The sequence below is a fragment of the Danio rerio genome, chromosome 9 (assembly GCF_052040795.2).
Source record: "Danio rerio strain M-AB ecotype USA chromosome 9, GRCz13ab, whole genome shotgun sequence".
NCBI lineage: Eukaryota > Metazoa > Chordata > Actinopteri > Cypriniformes > Danionidae > Danio > Danio rerio.
The window spans coordinates 9,658,538-9,672,792 of record NC_141029.1 but is presented as its reverse complement, the minus strand read 5'-3'; the positions used below and the strand labels follow the sequence as shown (position 1 = coordinate 9,672,792).

The 14,255-nt window shown below is 36.2% G+C and overlaps 2 protein-coding genes across 11 annotated transcripts in view; one reads left to right on the top strand and one right to left on the bottom strand.

Annotated features, from left to right (window-relative positions):
* si:ch211-214p13.8 overlaps positions 1–2,726 on the bottom strand; it is a 22,952-nt gene extending 20,226 nt beyond the window's left edge. Inside the window, exon 1 of the mRNA XM_087267505.1 lies at positions 2,304–2,726. The gene's annotated coding sequence lies outside the window, so the exon portion shown is untranslated. The remainder of the gene's footprint in view (positions 1–2,303) is intronic.
* si:ch211-214p13.3 overlaps positions 2,539–14,255 on the top strand; it is a 25,489-nt gene continuing 13,772 nt past the window's right edge. For 5 of the 10 annotated variants that reach the window (XR_015499204.1, XR_015499203.1, XM_087267508.1 and 2 more), the window contains exons 1-3: positions 2,584–3,138; positions 11,711–12,022; positions 13,786–13,894. Coding sequence is in view for 8 of the 10 variants with exons in the window: in XM_087267508.1 (XP_087123634.1) it covers positions 3,069–3,138; positions 11,711–12,022; positions 13,786–13,894 (491 nt within the window). In the remaining 2 variants the exon portion in view is untranslated. Of the gene's footprint in view, positions 3,139–11,710; positions 12,023–13,785; positions 13,895–14,255 lie in introns of all 10 variants that reach the window. The other 5 variants (XM_087267513.1, XM_087267512.1, XM_087267516.1 and 2 more) reach the window with 2 other exon arrangements.

Sequence of the window (14,255 nt, the reverse complement as noted above, 5' to 3'; positions counted from 1 at the left end):
TTGTTTCTATAAACAGAACTTCTCTCCTCCTATATCCTTAGGTCTGAATGCAGACACAGTGGAAAGCAGAGTCAGCAGGTCTCTTGGCCTATCTATTTCAACTATTAGCCCTGCTGGCAATCTGGAAGATTTTAAACCTGAGAGAACATGACAGCATAGATATGTAATGTGTCTGATTGGTAACAAACCAAAAGTCTACAATTAGATTATATAGTTAAACTTTACTTTACTTTACTTTACTTTACTTTACTTTAAATATCACTTTAAGGTGTAGAAGTGTCTTGAAAAAGTTCTAGTCAAATATTATTTACGGTCATCATGGCAAAGATAAAATAAATGAGTTATTAGGAATGAGTTATTAAAACTATTATGTTTAAAAAATGGGTTGAAAAAATGTTCGCTAAAAATTCTGACTTTATCTATCTATCTATCTATCTATCTATCTATCTATCTATCTATCTATCTATCTATCTATCTATCTATCTATCTATCTATCTATCTATCTATCTATATATATATATATATATATATATATATATTAGGGATGGGAAGATTAACCGATATGTATCGATACGCGGTCATGCGCGTGCACGATGCGAGTGCATCGGTTGAGCAGCAGAGGATGAATGAAATTTTGGAAGCAAATCGAGATGCATCGGTTTTTGCGAGATGTATCGATTTTTTCCGAGATACAGCTTATATTTTTAATATAGAATGTATTTTTTATTTATTAACAAGTGTTGTCAACCTGTTTTTGGCGCATAATTTAATCGACCTACATAAAGTAAGCCTTAGCAACGGATTTGCGGATGTGCACACACTACAACTCAGTGTATCAGGTGTGCGGATGAAGCTAGTGGAGCGCCCTCAGAAAGCGCGAGAAGCAAAACAAACATTTTATTCCCCACTGAGTTTTAAATCTAAAGTATGGCAAGCAACATTATGGATTTAAGGATGGACGACATGACTGGACAGATGCAATTTGCAAAATGTGCCGCGCATCTGTAAAATACGCGGGCAGTACGAGTAATCTGATATCTCACTTGAAGCGGCGCCACGGTGTTGTTGTGAAAGCATCTTCCAGTGTTTCTGCATCCCCGGCTTTCGCACTGCTTCAACCAGCTCCAAAAGTGGTGAGAAAAGCATTGCAAGTTTTTTTTCCATGCGCAACAGTTCTGCTCGCTCTACGCCAATAACGGATGCTATTGCATTGTTCATCTGCAAAGATATTCAGCCTAGTGTCACGGAGAACGAAGGTTTTAAACGCCTCCTCCTGTTAATTTTTATTTAATTATAGTAATAATAATATTAATAATAATAATGATAAAAATAATTGGGTGTCACGGTGGCACAGTGGGTAGTTTGACCACCTCACAGCAAGAAGATTGCTGGTTTGTTATATTTTTATTAGCCTGTTGTTTACAGTGACAGTGATGTTTCTAAGCAGCATAACACTGCTAGTTCACAACCTTAAGTTTTGAATAATCAGTGGCAAAATATATCTTTGTAAAACTTGTTTTCATAGTTGAAAAGTTAAATCACAATTCTTGTTGTGCAATGCTAAATTTATTTATGTTGAAAGAGTGCAAATATATACATACTTTTTTAATATATATTGCACTTATACATTCTGTTTATCTTGAAAATCCTTAAATAATATGTGCTATATGTTCTAAAATGGCCCTCTACTGTAAACTGACAATCTGGCTCTGAGAGAAAAGCCAGTTTGTAAAAAAAAGTCTTGGTTTTGCTTGGTTTATAAATAATCAAACTCATTCAATGGCACAGCATCCTCTTTCACATCATCTCATAAACTTGATCTGATTAGTTAGTGATGAAATATCGCATCGTATCGTGATATGGGTGTGAATCGTATCGTGTTGCATCGCAATATGTCACAAATGTATCGCTAATATATCGGATCGTATTCTTTGTATTGAGATGCGTATCGGATCGGCATTACAGCTTAGATGCCCAACCCTAATATATATATATATATATATATATATATATATATATATATATATATATATATATATATATATAGATAGATAGTTGAATTGGGATCATACAAATACAAAGAAATATGAAAAAAAAACAAAAAACAATTACAATATAGTCAGATACGGGTAGGTGCGTGTGTGTGTGTGTGTGTGTGTGTGTGTGTGTGTGTATGCAGAGTACAATAGGCCTACATAGATAGGAGACAATTACAGTTAATAAAAGAAGCAAGTATCACAGATATAAATAAAAACATATCCCATAACCCAGTGTTGGGTTTTCCTCCGCTGTGTAAAACATACGCTGGATAAGTTGGCGGTTCATTCCACTGTGGCAACCCCGGATTAATAAAGGGCCTAAGCTGAAAAAAAAAGAAAAAATGAATGAATGAATTGCGGGTTCATTTCTCTGTGGTGACGCCTGATGAATAAAGGGACTAATCCGAAGGAAAATTAATGAATGAATAACATTGGAAAGGTTCTCTTTAGGTTATAATATGAACCATAAAATAACCAGTAACTAAGAGGGAATAAAACTATTGCAAAAAACAAGCAAACAAAACTTCCTGGAAACGTTCCCAGAACATTTTTATTTTATTTCCCTAAAATAATGAGCAAACAGGAAGGTCATCGGTGCATTCTAAACTGGATTTTAAAGAAACAGCAAGAGCAGGTATCACAACCTCATTTTAAAATGTAGGTGAAAACTGCAAAGAGACGTTACTCAAAAAAAAAAAAAAAACTGAACAACGAGCAGTGACTTCCCAAGCCCCATACATGGCACCGAACATATTAAAACGTCATGTTGTTTTTACACTGTACTGAAGCGTGAGTCAGATGAAGAGAAAGCATAAGAGTTTCGATTAAGATCGCTGCCTTCACCACACAAGTGGTGCTCGCTGCACATACCTCTGCTCTGCTGCTTGTTTGTGTGTCTGTCGATTTTTACCCACGGCCACTTGCGTCTCCACCTGGTCTGAGAGCAGTCCTTCATAGAAAGCAATCGTCGGAAACTGAACGGGGTTCAATCAGCGGCATATTGTGAGCGCGGATGAGGTGTCTGTAATCATGCTTGTCTCCAGTCACTTCATGATCACTATTACTGTCATATCGTATTTTTATAGGAGCGGGGCAGAAGGTAAGCGATTCACATCTTTATGACTTATTTGGCCATTGTACGGTTGTAAATACGCATGAAGCAAAAGTTGACAATAAAGAGGAGAATTTTATAGATCTTAAAAGTAAAAGATTGAAAAAATGTGTTAGCAAATAATTTCCTATAAATGGCGTGATTTTAAAAGACTAATATGATATTTTAAACCAAGCAAATATTTGTTCAAATAGGCTGTGTCAAGAACGTATTTGCTATTACTATAATTTGGCACACGTATTTGGCTTTTAATATCACACTCGATTATTTATTTACTGCTTTATGATATGTTTTTGAAAATCGTAAAATATAAAAACTTTCTTTTTAGCATTTTTTAAAACAGGTGATGTCATATAAACAGTTTAATAACACTTTGTTAATACTATTTTAAGTTAGGCTACTTACTAATTATAATGTTTCATGTATAATCACATACCTCTAACCTCAAATGTAATCTTCGTGCTGACCCTATGCCAAGTACATGTAATGAATTAATATTAGTCAGTTAAATGATAATTATAGACAAAAATAGTTATGCACGTCAAGATTAAGCAAAACTGAAATGTTATTATGTATTTATTTTATTTTTGACTGTAGTTTATGCCCTCGTTGCTGCTCTTATAGAATAATATGTACTGTTTTAATCATCTAATATATTATCTTCAATATATATATATATATATATATATATATATATATATATATATATATATATATATATATATATATATATATATATATATATATATATAAATGATTGCCTAAAGCCTAAAATCAAAACTAACTTTTCTGTCTGTGTCTTAGTCATAACATGTTAAAAGATACAGTGTACTGTATATAGCCCCTAGGCAGTTTTTGCTGTCAAAACACTGGCATAACATCTAGATAATCAGGATTCATGCAACATACCTTCTCAATTACATAAGGGTTTGTTATTGAGTTGATATCATATTGAAAAATTTTGTTCAAGAATATTACTTACCGAACATTTCCAAACTTTCAATCCCTTAGTTTGAAAGCAGGTTGTATTATTAAAACAACTTGTTTTTCAAAAGTTGTCTTAGTGTGACCACTTCTGCGCAAGATTGCTTTTTTCACTTCTGCCATTTGAATGCTTTATCTTTCCAAAAAGGCACAGTTTGGCAGTTTTTGCTTTTGTTTTTTATTTTAGTTTTACAAGACAACATTTCTTAACAGACCCAAACTTATCATATGCATGTCAACTCATGTCACCAGATATGTAGGTGTGTCCGTGGGTTATTTTTTGTTGCAGTTTGCTCCTGGTTTAAAAGTAAACTGCACAATTACAAGAAAACGAAAGTCATGTGGGCTGCTTTGTTTTTCTGTGTGTTTTCTGCTCTCTTGTCTGTTGTGATTTATACAATCTCTCTAAGACATCGCCATTGTTTAATGATTATTGACTCTTTTTGCCCAACCTGTCCTCCTTCCTTGTTTGCAGTTGGTGAAGTTTCCATTTGGTCGAGTCATTTTGATCAGTGTGCTTTTTCAAATGTTTTAATACTGTGCTTTAGGATAAATGTAACTCATGAAGCATGCTTAAAACTGCTCTTTTACTTTAGTAGTTTTATCATACCGTACACTTCATCAAAAACTTTATAAAAAAAAAGAAAAAAGTTATTTCTTTCGTTTATGTTTATTATTTATGAGCATGTTTCAGTGTTGATGGAAAGTTAAGGTTTGTCCAATATGTTTATTTTCTTACATCCCTCTTATAAGGGTTGTAAGAGACTGATGATCAAAGACAGCTTTTTTTACCCTGTCACATGTTTGGGTGTCTGCTTTAGGGGTCATATTTATAGTGCTATAATGTCAGTTCGGTTTGGATTGAGGGATCTCTAGTTAGATTTGTGACAGTGTGTATGGTTTGTCACTTGGCTGTCTGGATTCTTTCAGTCTGTGAGTGTAAGGAGGGAGTTTTAGGGCCTACTCACACTATGCCATCCGTACCGTGCCCAGGCCTGTTTCCCGGATCGTTTGAGAAGTGTGAGTGCGCTAATTCGGGCTCAAGCTCGGTTCACTTGGCCGGCCCTGGCCCGGTTGGAAGAGGTGTGCCTGAGCGTGGTTCACTTGGGCTTTGGCGCGGTACACTTGTGTGTGAGTGCAAAACGTGCCAAAGCCAAAGCTGCGCGCTTCAGCAAACCTCCTCATTTCTGCAGCACGAGGGCTTTATGATTGTTTATAAGCGCCAAAAGTGGTGGATCTGTTCGGCGAAATATTTGACTGCATGTCACCGCATCCCTAAGGAATGTTTGGCGAAATATTTGACTGCATGTCACTGCATAACAAACGACTGAAACGATATAACTAGAGAAATCTCCACTGTGCTGCTGAGTGAGAGAGCACTTTTCACTGCGTGCCGAGGCCGGTTTGTGGTGTGAGTGCGGACGGGAGGGGGGACAAGCGTGCTTTGGCCCGGTTCGAGGCAACTGTACCTAGTGTGAGTACAGCCTCAGTTTGGAGTGGGAGTAATCAGTGAGCGAATTCAGAATGAAAAATTACATTAAATCATTTTTGTCTTTCAGCATTTCTGTAATGTTCTTAAAATTGATTGAAGTTGTTTTTCTTAAATAAAAAAGACAAGTTGTTTGATTTAAAAGCTTTTAGGGTTAAATACAGCTACACAGGCCTCATCTGTTCTACCTGCCATGCTACTGTGCGGTGGCTATAAATCCACCTTTGGGGGAGAACATTTTTTTATGTTGAGTGATTTGTAAAAATCAAAGTTTTGTTTTATACTCTGACATATTACTCTTGGTGAAATGTGTTTTATGTTTGATCCTTTATAGCACTGGTGTCAATTCCAGTTCCTGGAGGGCTGCAGCTTTGCACAGTTCAGTTTCAACCCTAATTAACCACACCTGATCAAACTAATTGAGTCCTTCAGGCTTGTTAGAAACAGTTAAGTTTGTTGGAGCAGGGTTGGAACTAAACTCTGCAGAGCTGCAGAGCTGCAGCCCTCCAGGAACTGGAATTGACACCTGTGCTTTATAGTTTACATACTATCTGTGGGCCAGATCAAAATGAATGTATTTCAAGAATTCACACTCAGCTCATGTTTTATACACAGCTTGTTTGGCAAGGGATCAAGGGATCCTCGGGCCCCTGGCTTCCCCCCTTTCACAGGGTAAGGGGAGATTGAGCCCAGGTCGATTTCGAAACTACCCCGCTGCTGAGGCTAAGGTGAACTTCCCGAGAGTAAGATATTAGAAAAAAGATTTCTGCTTATTTTATCTATAATATAAATCATTTGGACGGTGGGAGGAAACTGAGGAACTTGGGAGAAACCCACGCGGACATGGGGAGAACGTGCAATCTCCACACAGAAATAACAGATGGCCCAGCAAGGACCCAATGCCATGGGTGTTCTTGCTGTGAGGCAGCAGTGCTAGTTACTGGGCCACTGTGCTGCCCATTCTGTATAAAGGTGGATGAAGGGGAAGTGGGGGTTTCTTTCAAGAGGAAGATAGTTGTAGAAAGTAAATGAGGATATACAGTTGAAGTCAGAATTATTAGCCCCCTTGAATTATTAGCGCCACTGTTTATTTTTTTTTTACCAAATTTCTGTTTAATGGAGGGAAGATTGTTTCAACACATTTCTAAGCAAAATAGTTAACTAATTTCTATTAACTGATTTATTTTATCTTTACCATGATGACAGTAAATGATATTTTACTTGATATTTTTCAAGACACTTCTATACAGCTTAAAGTGACATTTAAAGGCTTAACTAGATTAATAAGGTGAACTAGACAGGGTAGGGTAATTAGGCAAGTTATTGTATAGCAGTAGTTGGTTCTGGAGACTATCGAAAAAAAATTGCTTAAATGGGCTAATCATTTTTTTTTTCCCAAAAAAGGTTTTTAAAAAATTAAAAACTGCTTTTATTCTAGCCGAAATAAAACAAATAAGACTTTCTGTGCAAATTTCCTTGCTCTGTTAAAAATCATTTGGAAAATATTTAAAAAAAAAGAGTAAAAAAAAATCAAAAGGGGGCTAATAATTCTGTCTTTAACTGTATATGTGTGTGTGTATATATATATAGTAACTTGGGATCCTTTGATTAGAGGATCACGATTAGCTTATGTGGCCCAGCTGGGTTAATCATGAGCGAAATTAGTTCAATATTAAACTTTGTTTGTTAAACATAGACACAAACGTAAATGACACAAATTGCACATTAGTATGCAAAAATTGTATGTGAACTCAAAGAATTGGTAATAAAGCACTGTTTGCTGAAAAAACATTAAAACAAACACACTAAGGCTGCACATGCAAAAACAACAGATAAGGTAAGTGAAAGACGCTTGTTTGAATTGTTTGAAGATTTTTGCAGGGATAAACACGTGCTGATGTTTATGAGAAAAACATGCACAAACATGAACATTTTCTTTTACCCCACAGAAAGTGGATTCAGCCACCATCCCCACACAGTAGGATAGCAGATAGGACAGATAGAGTAGCCGTGTTTAACCCTAAAAGCTTTTAAATTAAACAACTTGTTTTTTGTTTATTATCATTTTAAAAAAAAAACAACGGCAATATTTTTTTTAAGTGCGTCACAAATATGCTGTAAAGCCAGTTTTGCATGTGTATGAGCCTGTTTACCAAATGATTCATTGGCATTCATTCATTCATTTTAAATATGCTAACCCATTACTCCCCGTCCAACCTTAATGCCCCGGCTTACACTTTCAGACTGGAAGAATCCAGATAACCAAGTGACAAACCGTACACTGTAAAGCTCAATAAGTTAAGGTAACTCAAACCATTTCAGGAAACCGATTGCAACAAACCATTTAAGTTCAAAAACTAATCCTATAGGATTAGTATCAAATGAGTACTGTGAACTTAATCCATTTGAGTAAACGGAGCAAACTGAGCACAGTGAAACCCAATAAATGAAGGTAACGCAAACCAACTGATTTCTGTAAAACCCAATAATTTAAAGGATCACGGAACACCAAAACACATTTTTTGAGCTGTTGACACAAATCTATCTGTAAATCTATCTAACCCAAATCAGACTGACACACAGTTTAACTGTCAGTGTTGGGACAAAGCATTATAGATCTGCATAATGCAGACACTCATACCAATGACAGGATGAAACAGGATGAAACAGGCCAAACATGTTAAACAGTACAAAAAATCCAAACACAACTTGTTTACGTGGTATATCACTATGCTAAAAACTGTATGTGAACTCAGAGAATTGGTGAAAAGTCTTTTGTACATCTGCATGGCTGTTGTAAAACCGTTAATACAATCACACTGAGGTTGCTCATACACAGTGGAAAAAGAGACGCTTGTTTTGAGTACTTTTGGACTTAAAAACATTTTAAGTTTTGCTTAGAAGTATTTTTTGTTTTTACATCAGCCTCCACATCATGTTGTACTTATAGTACAGTGATAAGCACGTGCTAATATGGGCACGCACAACATGACACCTTTTTTTCTCGCCCCTCAGTAAGTGGTCTCAGATAGGGCAGAGGCTTGGGAAGTGGGGTTAAACACTTAACGTTTTTTTTTTTTTTTTTAAGAAAAACAACTTCAATCAACCAGATATTCAATAACATCACAAACACTCAATCACAAAACTCGGATAGCCAGTTTTGAATGTTTGAGACCGTTACAAAAACTGTTCACTGGCATACATTCATTCCCCCTCCAACCTCAGACCCTCGGGTTGCAGAGGTTGTAAAAATGATAAACCATACACATCGTCACAAATCTAACTATAAATGCATCCAACTAAAACCCTAACTGTCCATCAAAGTTGAAACGTGCTTATGAATTATAGACAAGGCATTAAAATAGTTTAAATAGAGTGTGTATGACATAACTACTTACTTTTTTTTAAGATACAAAACAGGATAAAGCATAGTGACCTTGAAAACTGAAATGTATTGACACTCACACACCACATTTTGATGTGTTCCAAAGACTTTAAATGTCCACAAAGCACATACTTTGCTTTGAAAGCAGCTTCAACACTTACAGTACCATGATACTGTAACACTTACATGAAGGGGGTGCTTATAAGACTGTCAAATACAGTGGTACAAGGATTGAATCTGGATATGGATTTGTCATTAAGACCCGATACCAATCCTGTTTTTGTACCCCTACCCCTTCCTCTTGGCCCTTAATACAGAGTGTGAAGGGGTAGGGCTTCAAAAATTACCCCTAAGAAATGGGACACAACTACAGCACCTGTACACGTCATCATATGTCATCGCAATCTCTTGCTTTATATGAGATCAGACGATAATGACTGCTGTAGTTATCGCAGTTGTGTTATTTTTTGGTATTTATCTTCAGGAAATCACTGAAGGCATATATTATGTTATCATAACGATATAATGTGGCAAACAATACTGTGCATTTACACCGTGGCCCTAGTCATCTATATAAACACACAAAAACAACATTAACATTATAGCAGACACTGTAAAAAGGTCATTCCAGCTACTAGGTTTTTTAAAAGGGTATTCGTGTGTCATTGAGTGTCAGAATGTTGTAGGACTGCTGTACAAGAGTTATTAATAGGGATTATAGATAGAGAAATTCAGCTGTTTTTATTTTAGCCTTTTTTCTACAGAAAAATAGTCAAAACACACTTATAATACCCTAATGACAATCACGTTTATGACAGATTTATGACAAGTTGTCATGACAAAGATAAAGTCCGGTTAACATGAATTTGTTTATGTCAAGTTGTCATAACAAACAATGCCATCTTTGCATTTGGCAATGCAATCTAAAATGACATAACTGAGCAAATGACACTTAATAAGGGTATTTGCAGGTTATATTTAAGACATTTTAATATCTTAAAGATTTAAATATAAGGCCAATTTCATAGTACTGAATTTGTAAAATAAGTGAAATTCCCAACCCAGGCTCATTGTGGAAACGTAGTACCCAGAGGCCACTGTCCAACTGACCGGATGATTGACTGCGCGACCGGCCAATCGGCTGACCCGCCCTCCTCCTTTCCTGAACCCAACCAATTTTACTGATCGACCCACCCGCTCGCTCGCTTCCCTAAACCCGAGCAACAGTTTACAAAAAGCCGTCCAAAAAAATAAAAGCCCTGATTTTTTTTTTCTACCGCGTTTTCGGATTTCACCGCGTTCTCACCCTGTTACGAAACTCGTTCACTTAATTTTTGGGATTCTGTTTTTTTCTTACCTCATTGCTGGAACCGCTCTTCCCCGGACTCGAAACCGATCGCCATGGTCAACTCCTCTCTGCAGCTCGAGTCTTCCAACGTACACGGTGAGCTGAGTGGACAAACGGGTTGCAGCGGGGAAGCCCTCCACAAGGAGGTAAGTGATCGGCCGGCCGGCAAGCGCAATAGGGAACAGCGTCACACCGCCCCTTATCGTTCGCTTGAAAAAAATAAATGCGTCCGTACGTACCTGCCGGGAGGTATTCCGCTGTCTCCAGAAACGTCCGAGGGACTACGTTTTCAGAATGAGCTTGGGTTGCAACTTCCAGCGAACATTGCTTACGAAAGCAAAATCATCGTGAACATGTATTTCATTAGCTTCCACCTATTTCATTCTGAGTGTTAAATAGATGAAGAGATTTTAAGTAGATTTAAAAACGGGGTCTTCTTTATGGGATCAATTTGATTTTAAAGTTAAGATCTACGACAAAAAACTGTAATGACATTGCTAACTAGGTTAAATGCTTGAAGATCCCATAAAGTGCTTTGAAATGTGCATTTTTATTCAATGTTTGTTGAATCTTAACCAAAATATGAAGAGAGGGTGGGACATTGTGTAGCTCCTCCCCTTTAAAAAACAGCCAATAGCGCTTTTAATTTATAACCGCTTTGCCAGTGAGAGTTACTGAGCTCAAGAGCATCAAATGTGAAGCATCTTGAAGGGGGCGGGGGCTGTCAGATACTACAGAATATTTGATTGGTCAGAAGATTTGATGAGAAACTGAAGTATGAGGTGACTGGTCAGAAGATTTGATGAGAAACTGAAGTATGAGGTGACGTGAATAAAACAGTGAATCCATATAGTCGGAAGTTACAAACTACAAGCTTTACATGTTTATATCAGTTTATATCTCTTAAATGCAAATTTTGTCACTGTTTTGGAGCACACTAGCTTATAGATATCCTAAATATGAACAATACTAATACTTACTAGCAATACTAAAACTTTATTTTAATTTCATTGGACATTTAACATTTATTTTTTAGCAATATTATTAGTGGCCATATGTGCTATTGGCCTGTAAAAACAACTGAAAAAAGTGGTCTGGCTCTGGTATTTGCTCATGGATAATGCACTCTTTTGTCTGTGCGTCTTTATAGTATAGTAGGAGGAGCATTGGTAGGAGCATTGTGAGTATGATTGATTCTAACAGGACTAAGCGGTGACCATGAAATTAGAAATGTAGGAAGTTGACTAATTTAGATTTCCATTCATTAAATGCAGTAATATATGCAAACAATGTGTGTAATATTATAACTATATTCCGACAGTAAACAGCTGATCCACTTTTTCATGGTTTCCAGACACGAGGCCACTGAGTTGGAGAGTGGATGTGGATTCGATTGCTGTCGCCGGATGCCAAGAGGTTACACTTGCTACATGCACAGTGATCAGTAAGAAAACGGCTGCTCGGGTGTCATGGCGTTTGGGATCTTTGTCTGATTCTGTGAAACCATCTTCCAATAATGTACAACATCTGGATGGGATTTTCACAGTGTCAAGCAGTCTGATTGCTGTGCCAACTGTTCAGATGAATCAACAGCTTGTCCAGTGTGTGATCACGCATGATACACGGAAAACCGAGATAGAAATCGATCACAGGATCAAAGTACACTGTGAGTGACAAGTGTTTGAAGCTAAATTATAGTAAAAAGGGAAGTGACCTGTAAATGGTGTAACTTTTTAATTGACGCAGAACATAAAGTAAGGCATCTTTATCATTGCTTATTTAAATTTCTAATGTGATGAACAATTATAAAATTAATCAGTTATTAGAAATTAGAAGTTTTTAAAACTATTATGTTTAGAAATGTGTTAAAAAAAATCTGCTCTCCATTAAACATAAATTGGCGAATTGAGGATCTTTTTCAAGACACTTCTATACAGCCTAAAGTGACATTTAAAGGCTTAACTAGGTTAATTAGGATAACTAGGCAGGTTAGGGTAATTAGGCAAGTTATTGTATAACGATTGTTTTTTCTGTAGAATATCCAAAAAAAAAAATAAAAAAATTGCTTAAAGGGGCTAATAATGTTGTCCCTAAAATGGTTTTTAAAAAAAAATTAAAACTGCTTTTATTCTTGCCGAAATAAAACAAATAAAGATTTACCCAGAAGAAAAAATATTATCAGACATACTGTGAATATTTCCCTGCTCTGTTTATAATAGTTTAAGTAATATTCAAAAAAGAATGAAAAATTCAAAGGGGGGCTAATATTTATGAATTCAACTGTATGTATATATATATATATATACTTCCGGTTTAGGTTTCATGCAGGTAACTAGACGATCATGTTGATGCATTTATACAAAATAACTTAACAGTTCTATTTTTGAGGTGAAGATGTTGAGCATCAACATGAAAAGCAACATCGCTCTTCTGCAATATTGAATGAAAACATTGCTCGAACTGTTGCTCCACGTATCCTCCTCTGGGTTTTAGGAAAGGGAAGGGAGCGAGGCATCAAATGCAGGGACAGAAAACATTGATTTTTTTATAGACCTTTTTGTTAGAACGCAAAATTACTCATTATGATTTCTATGTATATGCGCAAGGAGAATGCTGAGAGCTTCTAATCAGCAGCTGATGCATATAAACAGTCACATTTGAACACCTTTGAAATGATAGTTTTAATCTATTTTATTTGGTTTTACTGTCTTAGAACTAATACTGCTGTCTATCAACACAACCTCCTGGACTGGTTATTTTAAAAAATGTGTTCTAATGAGATGAAAAACACATGCTGCGAGGCATTTTTTCCTCTTTGTCAGAGAGCAACCTGTGTCGTTTAAATGGAGCCTCGTCCTCACTGAAGTGAACATTTTCTCTTTCTTTCAAAGATAAAACCAACCCAAACAAATGTATTCACCAAAATCTTTGACACACTCACACATAGCCTATACAACACAAAGTAAATAAATAAAACATAAACAGCTCCCGATTAGAATCAACATGCAAATCAGCCAGAATAGTGTCAGTCTTTTATTTGGTAATTATTGGAAATTGTATGGCTTACATAGTGTGTGTGTGTGTGTGTGTGCGTGCGTGTGTGTGACTGCGAGAGTGTGTGTGTGTGACTGCAAGAGTGTATGGATGTTTCTTTGTACTGGGTTGCAGCTGGAAGGGCTTCTGCTGCGTAAAACATATGCTGGATAAGTTGGAGGTTCATTCTGCTGTGGTGAACCCTGAATAGTAAAGGGACTAAGCTGAATTAAAAAGGAATGAATGAACTATTGATCATTGATCCATTAATTGAATTGGTTTCAATGGCACATACTGGCATGCAAAGCAAATCTGAATTTGTTTAGCTGGATTTTAATGAACTTAATGTGTATGTCATCTTTGCTAACTATTTTTTTTTTTATGTTTGTTTTAAAGATCCACCTCAGCTGGTCACTGTGACGCCTTTCAATGATCCCTCTTATGCTGAAGTGTTTCAGTGTGAGGCAGATGCTAATCCTCCAGCAACAGACTTCACATGGCACAGGTAGGTTCTTTATTAATATCAAAATCTCTTTAAAAACGTTATGTAAAGCGTAATTAAACGTAATGTGCTGTATCAAAGTTTAAAGGTCATATTTAGAATCTTCTCTGAATACAAATGTCTTGGTAAAATATGTCAGCTAAAAATAATTCAAATTCAAACTGAAAAGAAGAAATCAAAATAAGGACATTTTATTTTTGTGACAAACTGAGAAAAAGTGCTTTATGTTGGCATTAAGTGTTACCAGAAAAGGTAGACATTTGTACTTAAATGGTCCATATTGGTAGCTAAAAATTTTAAGAGGAACACTTTTGTACTTTTTAGGTACTAATATGTACCCTTGAGGTGTTAATAAGGACTATTA